The 11,269-nt window shown below is 40.9% G+C and overlaps 1 protein-coding gene across 2 annotated transcripts; it reads right to left on the reverse strand.

The window, feature by feature from the left end:
• Positions 1–29: 29 nt before the first annotated feature.
• tnxba (tenascin XBa) lies at positions 30–9,256 on the reverse strand. 2 transcript variants are annotated; one of them, XM_084726493.1, is made up of 15 exons: positions 9,138–9,256; positions 6,577–7,634; positions 6,363–6,494; positions 5,113–6,273; positions 4,257–4,379; positions 3,985–4,128; positions 3,420–3,539; positions 3,182–3,337; positions 2,968–3,080; positions 2,752–2,884; positions 2,092–2,243; positions 1,903–1,999; positions 1,640–1,801; positions 605–768; positions 30–480 (listed from the first exon to the last, which is right to left on the reverse strand). In XM_084726493.1, exons 2-15 carry the CDS (start codon positions 7,502–7,504, stop codon positions 382–384), a joined length of 3,684 nt encoding a protein of 1,227 aa, XP_084582619.1. In that variant the 5' UTR covers positions 7,505–7,634; positions 9,138–9,256; the 3' UTR covers positions 30–381. The 2 variants fall into 2 exon arrangements, with proteins under 2 accessions (XP_084582619.1, XP_084582618.1); XM_084726492.1 differs by having other exon boundaries at positions 5,113–6,276.
• Between the last annotated feature and the right edge of the window lie 2,013 nt (positions 9,257–11,269).

Here is an 11,269-nt window from a genome sequence, read left to right on the forward strand (position 1 = left end):
TTACTTTTACAAAACAAAACAAACAACACTTCAGACCCACATTAGCCACATTTATTTCAATGGAGTGAGACAGTGCATATTTAATTACAGTAGTAGTGGAAAAATATGAAATGGACGGGTCAGGCAGAACAGTAGAACAGTATACAAAAAGTTGCAATAAAACATTTCTCCACTGTTTTGGTATATATCCAGAAGGAACAGATAAGAAAAAATCTTGTACATTGAATCAGATGCACCGGTAGCTGTCATAATAGCTATCAAAACCACTGTACATGCAGTTTCAGCAACTGTGAGAGCCACTGTCTTCTGGATTTCTGGAGCTGTAATTCTCTGTCAGATGTAACGTTTTCAGGTTGGAGAACCCATGAAAACTGATGTTTGTTAGCCATGAGTTGCAGGAGAGAACCTGGACGGTCTGAACTTCATCTCAGTGAAGGGAATGGAGGCGTCTTTACCCTTCCAGTCTATCCAGACTATTCCCTGTATATCACAACAGAAACAGAAAGGTGGTGGTATTTGGTTAGTGTGCTGCATCATAAAAGATAAAAAAAAAAAAGTGTTTCAAGTTCATCAGTCTGTGTCCAGGTAGAGAGGTGAACTGTACCTGATTATTACTGTTGATACCATAAAGACCATTGAGGTTGGTCTTGTAGCAGTTCTTGTACCACCAGCCTCCCATGTAGGCCCTGGCGCAGTGGATCCCCAGAGGATCAGGGTCCTTGTCCCGGGCTGAGAATGGGCGCCCATTATGGTACCTCATAGAGTCACCTGACAGAGAATTGACAAGCATTAGGTGCATAATAGTCAGCCACATTCTCACCAGAGAAACAGCTGTATAGGTTGCCTGTGCAATCAGTCTATTATGTTTATTGCTGAGGCTCATTTATGCCCCATTTATGTATGGAAATAGATATGTGTGTTTCACACTATGTAACCGTCACCGGATGTTCTGCAATACTTCCACCAGAGGGTGCTGCTCAGAGCCAAAAGTTACCCAGAGAAGAAGAGGTTTTTGACAATAACAAAGTGAAACTGGAGAAGGTTGTAATAATATATCTCTTGAGAAAGAGGCAAAAGTCGGGGCAACAGTGTAGATGGTGGTGCTCTGTGTGGGCAATAAATACAAATTGTGCTAACATTAACAAAGAGAAAAACTGATAAGGAACGTTAATTTCCAATACTTTCAGATTTGTTTGTGTGTCCCATGGTCATGTCTTTCTTGAACTATTGTCTACACTGCCCCCCATGACTTCTGGTGGTATCGCTCCATTTTGTGTTTGTAAGCTTTCAGAAAACATTCAAAAATATCGACAAAATGAACCTCTAGTTACCATAGTCATGACAGGAGCAGGATAAACAACAAGAAATTCAGCATATGCAGGAGGGGGGTGGATGGATGTTTCAAGTTTGTGTCCCATGTAGAAAAGGAAAGTCAAGGTTGACCTATTTAAAGTTTTAAGTAACATAACGTTATTCATGTGACTTTCATACTTCACCTGAATCACACTGTAACATACAATGTGACATACTTATTTTAACACAAATCATGATCTTATCCTATCCAAGTAGTTTTGGTGCCTAAACCAAACTTCAACTGTTTTTCAACACTGATCACGTTAAACTTTTATACAGTTTTCACCTGCTGTTCCAGTGTAGCCAGACACTGTGAGCGTATAGTGTCTGTCCACTGAATCAATGGAGAAGTTGGCGTAGTGAGCGTAAGCGGTGTCATTTCCAGCTTGCATATCCACTCTGAGACTCACAGGTCCGACACTGGTCAGGTTGTGGAGAAGCTCATTACCTAATAGTGGCAGAAATTAAGAGTGAACAATTATTTATTTTATATTTAAATATTTATTCTGCTGCTGACATGATGATGATAAAAACTTGCTTGAACTGTACCGAGCCAGAACTCATCACTGAGGTTTCCAAAGCCAGCGCTGTATTCACTCCAGGTTCTGTAGAAATCTGTCTTTCCATTCATCCTCCTCTGAAACACCTGAAACCACACATCAGATTGCAGTCTATATAAATCCACTCTGCCACTTCCTTAGTGTGAAATTTGTTTGAGATAAGAGTGGTCTGTCTCACCGTCCAGCCACCTCCGTCAGTCTCCATGTCACAGTAGACCCTGACTGCTCGTCCTTCTTTTCCATGTGGGTAGATGTCCACCTCTCCGGACTGCAGAGCTCCGTTCAGCAGCTCCTGAGAGCACTCGGTAGGGAAGGGGAAACGCAGTTTTCCTGAGGGATGAAAAAAAACAATACATTATGAAAAAGTATTGATAGACAGTGGTGGACTCAGGCTGTCTGAAGGGCAGGGGCAAGAAAAAATGAGGGCACCAGCTGTATGCAATGGGGCATCAGTGCACCAAAAGTCACGATGCTTGTCAACTTGGAAGGCCAATTTACAGGGCACTTTATCAAATTATCTTGGACATTCGGCATTTATCATGTTTATCTACTACAGCGGCACCAGTATGCCAAAAGTCTATAGGATGCTTTTTCACATTTTCCCCACAGGAAGTGCTCTTCAGAGGGCACTTTACAACATTTTGCCCACAGGAGGGGCACTCTAAAGGGCACTTTATCATGTTTTCTCCACTGGGGGGGGGGGTCATTCTACAGGGTACTTTGTCACATTCTCTTCAGCACTGGGCCACTCCAGAGGCCATTTATCATGTTTTGGCTAACATAGGGGCATCCAAGATGGATAGGGCAGAAAGATTACCAGGGACATAAACTGCAGTACCTGTGATGAATTCTGTGGTGACTACAGATGTGTAGTGTCCATCTCTCTCGCCTTGTACCAGAACAATATAGCGAGACATTGGCAGCAGGCCTGTCAGCTTATACTCTGTGACGGATGAGTCCAGGATCACCTCCTAAGATATATACAAAAGCACAAACAATTAATGTCTTAGGGCTGTCTTTGTGCTGTATGTGCCAATAATGAGGAAATATTCACCTTTGTCTCCTCTCCTGCCACCTGATAGATGACTCGGTAGCTGTGATAAACAACAGTGGAAGCTCTCCATGTTACCACTGCAGAGCGAGCACTCACTTCACTGGCTTTAACCACTGAGAGACAAAAAAAAATGCAGGTTAGTTTCACACAAACTCTGAAGATCTAGCAAGTAAAAAACTCTGATTTCGCTGTATTTATTTCCTTCTCTACTCACCATTAGCAGTCATGAATGTAGTAGAGATGGCCATACTCTGGAGACTGTCCTTCTGGCTCAGGACCTTGACTGTGTACAGGGTGCCTCTCTGCAGGCCTCTCAGCTGGTGCTCCACTGAGTTTCCAGAGAGCATCACTGTCACTGTCACATTAGGAGCTGTAGCAGAGATGGACAAATTAATAACACTTAGCTTGGTCATTAGCACATTGTCATTGAATCATTACGCTGCCGCACTCACTCTTGGAGGACTCATAGCTGATGATGAAGCGATCTACTTTCCCCAGACTGGGTGTCCATTGCAGCAAAGCTCTGGTATCTGTCACATTGACAACTTGCAGGTCTGTTGGAGGGGCAGGTACTGCAGAAAAGAGACAATCCATAGTCTGTTTATTGCTGTTTTCACATGCTTAATAAGACAAAGTACCTGTATTCAATAATAGGTTTGTTCATGGAAGCCCATTTCCACCAATGTGATGAAAAAAGATCCTGTGTTATTATAACAAGATACGCTCTCAAAATAATGACTTACTGTCTCCAAATAATGACTTGGTATCACAGAATGATAAACTTTCTCAATATGATGACTTAGATACTAAGTCATTATTTTGAGATACAAAGTTGTTATTTCGATAAAGCTTCTCATTATTTTGAGATACTAATTCATTATTTTTAGATACTAAATCATTATTTTGAGACACTAAGCCATATTTTGAGAAAGCTTCTCGTCATAATGACTTGTAAGATATGTTTGTTTTTTCATCACAGTGGTGGAAATTTGCATCCTTACTTATTTGTCTGTGTACCTGTGGTGATAAGGGATGTGAGGGCGTCGCTCTGGGCTCTGCCTTGTGTAACTGTCACAGTGATGATGTAGGAGGATCCAGCGGACAACTTGGACAGAACCACAAAGGATTGCTGAGCGTCCAAGGTCACAAAGCGGTTCTCCCCTAGCAGGATGACACATCACAAACACACCACACTGAAACGATTATCACTTCTTAAGAAAAGTTCTGCATTGTTATCAAGCCAGGGAATTTTGAACTGAGATGCAGTATCCAGGAAGCCTTTGACAAACCTGTAACAATGTTAGTGTATGTGACCCTGAAGCCTGTGAATGTGGTCTTTGGTTTGGACCATGAAACAGTGATAGAAGACTCTGTTACATTGCTGAAAACCATGTCAGTGGCTGGCTCAGGCCCTGGTGAGAGAAAATAAGGAGATTTTTATTCACAAATGCATACTCTAGTCATTTTTCCCAGTACTGATAATGCACCTGGTAACAATGGAGGAATTGACCCTTGCTAAATCCCTCCCTTTTAGGAATCTCAGTCACTTTTCTCCTCTTGAGGCCTCTTACATCTGCTATGCTAGGCCCATCTGGGTTGAAGAGAAAACACAGTTTTGAAAACAGTTAAAATTTGTTGCTGGCCTCCTTGTGCATGCACAATTTATTCAGCACAGTAGTGCTCAATGTCACTATTTTTTAGACTAAATTCTTATTATTTTCGGGATTTAAAAAGAATATACTACGTAGTACTAGCCAATCACACTAGAGTAGTAGTAGCCAATCATAGTCCATTAAGGCAGGACTAGTGCAAATCTTGCAAGAGTTTTGCCAATATCACAAATCTAGGGTTCCCTTCTAGACATGACCCAATCATTAGATAGTTATTTATTTAGTATTTTGCTAACATCAGCTTACTTAAGATGTGACTGTATGTTGCTTTTGACGATCTTCAGAATCTGGTTTTCTTTTCAACATAGATGAGTGGTACATGTAGTATTTACAGGAAACAGGAAAGGAGAAAGTTAGCTGAGGTTCAGCCTGGTTCAGCTTGGTCTAACATTAATGAAGCACACAGCAAAAATGGGTGGGGCTTAGGAAAGGTCAATTATGCATAATTGACAAAATGCAGCACAACTTTAATTACCTGTAATTGCAGTTACTCTGTGAATCTTTGATCTTCTCTCCGCTGCAGTACCATATACATGCAGGACATAGACTGTGTTTGCCCGAAGGTTACTGAACTCCACAGAGCGTACGCTGCCAGGGACCACCATAGAGATCCTCTTGGTTTCAGCTTTGCCTCTAACAACAGCCTTACCAGAGGCGACAGTTGTATTGGTGCTCTCAATCTGTACCTGGACTTCAGTTGTGTTCTTAGCTGTGGAGGTCTTGTCTCCTTCAAAAGCTTCCTCTTCAAAGTCCTCATGGTCGTCTTCATCACCCTCTGTCCGTGGTTCTTTTCTGATCACGGTGAAGTTCTTGAACATTCCTTGTGGTGCTGACCATGTGACAGTGAAACTGTAGGAAGAGATGTTCACAACCTTTACAGAACCTAATCCAGTTCCTCCCATCTTCCTTGCACTCCCAGAGCCATGGATAGTTGTTTCGCCTGATACTGCAATGGTTGTGTTCACTAAATACTGACTTCTCTGTGTAGCTTTCTCTTTCCCAGTCTTGCCAGCTTCAGTGGTCTTGGTGCGTTTATGTCCAGATGAATGAGTAACATTCTTCTCAGCCAGTGTGGACTGCTCCAAGGTCTCCTTCTCTGCTCTGGTTTTGTTTGTTCCCATGGCCTTGGACAGAATGGTCACAATTTTAGCTGTGCCATTAGATTTCTTCATGTTACTCTGGGTTACATTGGCGTGAGGTTCATCTTTTAGCTGGTTAGATTTAGGATGTGTTTTACTGACAGTTCCTTCCTTCACAAGCTTGAGGTCAGTTTTTTGGAGAACCTTCTTAGAGGTCAAGACTGTTGTCTTGCCTTTGCGGGCCTCTTCTTGCTTTCTTCCCTCATGTTTTAACAGAACTTGAGCAACAGTTGGGCGACTGGTCTTTGTGGCACTTGAAGAGTCTTTGATAGTTATTTTCTTAACAGAAGTTTCTTGTTTTGATTGTGTTTTAACAAGACCTGCTTTAGCATTAGTAGACACTTTGGATTTAGTGTCGGCTTCAGACCCCTTCTTCTGTTCCTTCTTCTGGAAGACTGCATGCTCTGCTTTGGTGGTTTTCTCCTGCATGTTTTCCTTGTCTTTGTTCACCTGCAGGGTCGCTGTTTCCATTGTTACCTTGGCCTTTCCTTTGGCAGCTTCTGAAATCAGAGGGTAGAGGTTAGAATCAAAGTATGAATGAGGTATTAGTCAAAGCCTGAGTAAAAAAGAACTTTCTCTCACTTACTTTTATTACAGTCAGCTCCTGGTACACACTTACTGCAGTCCAGACCCATGAATCCCTGTTGGCAGACACATTTCCCCTTCTGACATTCCCCGTTGCCACTACAGTCATTTGGACAATTTGCAGAACATGGACCTGGGCAACAACAAAAATAATCAACATTACTAAATCCACATCTAATTCCACATTAAATCTGATGAATATGACAGAATCATACATTTCTCTTTTAAGGAGGACATCTCTCTTTCCAGTCGGGCCACACGTCCTTTCAACGCAGCCATCTCAGCCTCACATCCTCCAGTGCAGCCACCAGGCAACAAGCTGATCTTATGTGTCATCACTAGAGGAGCGCCGGGCTTCAGCTTCAGTTCCTGCTCCTTGCCTGAATCGCAGCCATCATTGATGACCACCTTCATTGGTTGTGTTGGAGCAGGCTTTTCTTTGGTGGTGGTAGTGGTGGGAGCTTTGATCACAGCGGTCTGATTGGCAGAGGATGTGACCTTATCTTTGTCAGCCTTTGTTGGTGTTGACAGAACAGTTTGAACTACAGGCTTGTCTTTGGAGTTCTTCACATCAGTGGTGGAAGGAGATCTAGCTACAACAGTCTGATTTACGGAGGCTGTGGGTTTGGTTTTGGTGGTTTTAGTACCAGTGGCGGGAGACTTTGAGGCTGTTGACTGAACATTCTGGACTGCAGACCTGTTGTTGGCAGTCTTCCCGTCACTGGTTGAAGGAGATCTCATTGAAACAGTCTGATTGACCGCAGGTTGGAGTTTGTCTTTGGTGGTTTTTGCACCACTGGATGAAGCAACCTTTGCGGATGCTGATTGAACATTTGGAGCTCCAGTGGGGGCAGACTTGTCTTTAGTAGACTTTGCCTCATTGGCTGAAGGAGTGGTTTGAATAACTGCTGGGATGGGCTTGCTCTTGGATGCTGGAGTGGCTGTCTGATTGACTATGTTTGGCTTTAGGGTTGGGCGAACGGTCTGTTTGGCAAGAGCAGCAGTGGTTTTTGGTTTTGACAGGGTGAAAATGGCATTGACTTTGGTCACGTCGCTTCCCGTTGAGTCTCTCCTCTCATTGGCCGTTGATTGTAAGGAGGGAAATGGGGTGAGAAGGAGGAGAAGTCCTAGAGTAAACAGCATTTTGAGCCAGGAGCAGTAGCCAGAGATGGTATTGCTTTTGGTGGATCTGTATGTATGTTACTGTGAAATTATGAACTCCCTCCTCTATATTTCTGTGACCACTTGTAAAGGGGATTGTGCCAGGTCTCTCCTAGGAATGAAAAAATGAAAGAACTGAGTTATGACTTATGGCAAATGATTTTAGAACTTTTCTTTTAATTCCAAGAAGGGCTTTGCTGAGCATACACACTCTTTTTCAGCCAGCTTCCCATTCACAGAGTTCCCATTCATGCTTTGATGCTCCCTTATAAAATCTGGTGGCTATTAAGAAACCTCACTTGGAGCAATTTCAGGTTTCATGCCCTGCTCAAAACTGATCTGACCGCAACCACATTAATTATTACTTATTACTCACAGTTTCACAGAGATCGTTTTGTTTTTACATGTAATTCCTTTAATTAGATATTATCTAAACTGATTATTATTGTTGAACTCTTATTTTCCTGTTTTTTGTTCCTGTTTTGTTTCTATTGCATTTCTGCCTTTGTTGCTTAATGTAATCTCAGCATAGTTCAAAATGATTGTCACCCCTAAATGGAGAAGTAAAAAAGGTTGAATGAATGCATTTTAAGGTTGAATTTGCATTTAAACAACAGGTTATCTAGAAGTTATATGTTTTCATCTGATATTTAAGAAGATTCCTTGAGGAAAATCATTCATAGTGGGTGGAAGTGAAGAAGAACATCAAATACTATTTAACTTTTGCATCTTACTACCCTACCTCTTTAATCCAGTTTTCACCAGTGCAAAAAAATGGAAACATTCATGATGAACAACATTATCACTGAGCTGACATATGCTTAAATTTTACAAGGTGAACAAAATGAAAAAATATAAGTGTTTCTGAACTGTGCATACCTGTAAACTTTTATGGTAAATGTGAAGAAAAAGCATGAATATGTTGAAGAATTGCACCACTGTTCCTATCAACCATAATAGTTAATTCAACAGCTTGCCAAACAGAGTCAAATCTAAATTAGTTGATTTTGAACAGGAAGGAAGAAGCAGACTTGAGCGGGAAGTCTGGAGAATCTGTTGGAGAGACTGGGCGGAGAGGTAACAGAGCATCACTGTATAGGACTGTGAGACACTGTACGTCTTTCACTATACAGAAGGTTACATAATCCCCTGTGCCCACAACTCATAAAACCACTAAAAGAAATATGTCAAGCCTTGGCCTTAAATCTGTAGAAAATCAAATAAATCATGCAGCTTGTAAACACATTAAGATGTTTTGCTGTACAGCAAGACAATTTTTACATGTTGCATTGGACCAAGGATTAAGTGACAAATTGGCTGCAGTATTAACTGAATTAATTGCCACTACTTACTTCTAAAATATGAATTTTCATACTCCCACTAATTTTGACAGAACTCAAGATAATTAAAGATGAGACAAGTTAAGGTAAATTAGACTATGTGTGCTCACTACAAATTGCACATCAGGGTAACCACTTATTGAAAGTAACTGTTACAGGTATTTTAGCAACCAAAAAAATCAAACAAACATATACAACAACATGACCTTTTCTCACAAATATACTTTTCTCACAAATCCCAGCTGTCATAGCTGCATGAGGGAAAAGGTACTTACCAGAATAATGATTTACTTCTTGGTTTTATCTCTGTCTTTGTGCCGCTCCCTCCATCTGAAAAACTCACGTAGACTTACTGGATATGATCTGGGAGGAAAGAGGTGAGAGAAAGGACCACCACTAGAAAGGAGGCGAGTGATAAAGTCCTCTCCTACTTAAGGACCCCCCCCCTTCTCCACGCCTAGTGGTCCCACTCACTCAACCACCACGGAAAATATTTGTATTGGACTTCCAAAAAGAGTAGCATTTTTACACAGATTTGTGTGTCATATATGATCTACAAATATGACTACTCTCTTGTATACTTTTTGTTTGCCTTTTTTTGCTAATGTCTATATATGTTGCTGATATATTTAGTTTTACATAAGAATGATAAATTATGTGTGATCTAATGCAGTCGGACCTTCAATTAACATGTAGCAATTGCAATTTTTCAGTGAAAATGAGAGTATATGCATGCTGGGACTTTTTTTCATATTCTTCCATGTTCAGTAACATAAAAACAGTCTGCATGTTTCAGCTTTGCATGGCCAATGACAGTTGTTTCAGTGTCTGCTGTTTGTAATTTGACTTATACCAGACTTTGCTAACACCTAGACACAGCTCTGATTGAATAAAGCCCTGGTCTGAGAATCATGATTCAGCTCGAATACATAGCATAACACTGCCAGTATTCAGTGCTGACTCTGGGGGACAGGAACCTCTCGCTATATGAATTGGCTGTTTGTTAGACGTAATGAGATGTAACTACGTGGGAGTTATGTAAGTGACCAAATATCCACCAGATTTAAGGAATGCTCTGTGAAGGCTCTGCATCTCTGACCAAATGGCCACCCACCATCCCACCTTTTGTAAACCACATGAAGACAAGTATATCAAGGGTCTAGAGCAAACAGGGCGTATAAGTGACATTTTCCTAATTTTACAGCAGAGTAAAAACAAAAGTTTATATCACTGGAGCTTTCAAGATAAATAAAATACACTGTCATCGACAAGATTCGGAAATTTTATGAACAACTTTTTTCTATGAGCTGTTGAAATGAAATCAAACTATAGCAGGCTGTAGTGTAGTTTGGTGTAGCTATTTCCCTAAAACAGTCATGATTAATCTTGATACTGTGGACCATTCTAATTTATTACATTGTGTCAAACACTGAGTTGGCATCTCTGGTTCAGTTTTAAAGTAGTTTTATTCCTATTTACATGACAGATCTTGTCATGTAACTGTTGGCAACTCTTGATCATCCTCTGTGAAGATGACCTGTGGGGTACCCCAGAGGTCGATCCTTGGGCCACTTTCGTTCTCTCTTTACATGTTACCCCTGGAGCATGTCATCATAATGTGAGCTTCTATTCATACACAGATAACACTGAGATTTGTCGCTCTTTCAACCTGAATGGTTTTAATCAATTTACCACTTTCAACAACTGCATCTTTGACCTCATATCCTGGAGGGCCCATAACTTCCTGCAATTAAATTATTATTGGGTCTGACATAGTTAATGCACACTTTTTCAAAACATCTGGGCTTCCTGTCCTAAAATACAGCCTAAAATGCAAACATTTTGGTGTCATGTTTGACAACAACCTCAGTCTGAATGAGCATGTCAATACAGTTCTTCAATGCAGTTCAGGAAACTCTCTGAGATCAGTTCAGTTGTATCTAGTAGAAATCTAGAGACGAGCATACATGCTTTTATCTCCTCTCAATCAGACTATTGTATCTTTCTTTGCACATATAAATTACAATTTTTCTGAAACGTAGGCACTGGATTCCTCAAAAGAACCAGAAGGAGAGAACTTGAGCAAAACAAAAACTGGATGGATAAATAGTGTTTGGTTTGTCTGTTCAGGACCTGTGGACCCGCACCCTCCACAAAGTTGTGATTAAAACACAGTGATTCTCATGATTATACACCTATATGAACATATTTATGAATATTATTTTCCATTTATGCCATGTTCTGCCAATAAAGTCCCATAAATCTTACACACCGGACCATTAAATTCGCTTCTACTAAGTCCTAGAGAGACACAAAAAAACTAACAAGAGATGGAGAAAAATGTATTCTCCAATAAAACGTTTTAACTAACATAACTCATGTGTCAAGACCATGCCTTTGAGAATAC

The sequence above is a fragment of the Lutjanus erythropterus genome, chromosome 9 (genome assembly GCF_056507025.1).
Source record: "Lutjanus erythropterus isolate fLutEry1 chromosome 9, fLutEry1.hap2, whole genome shotgun sequence".
In the NCBI taxonomy this organism is placed as follows: Eukaryota; Metazoa; Chordata; class Actinopteri; order Lutjaniformes; family Lutjanidae; genus Lutjanus; species Lutjanus erythropterus.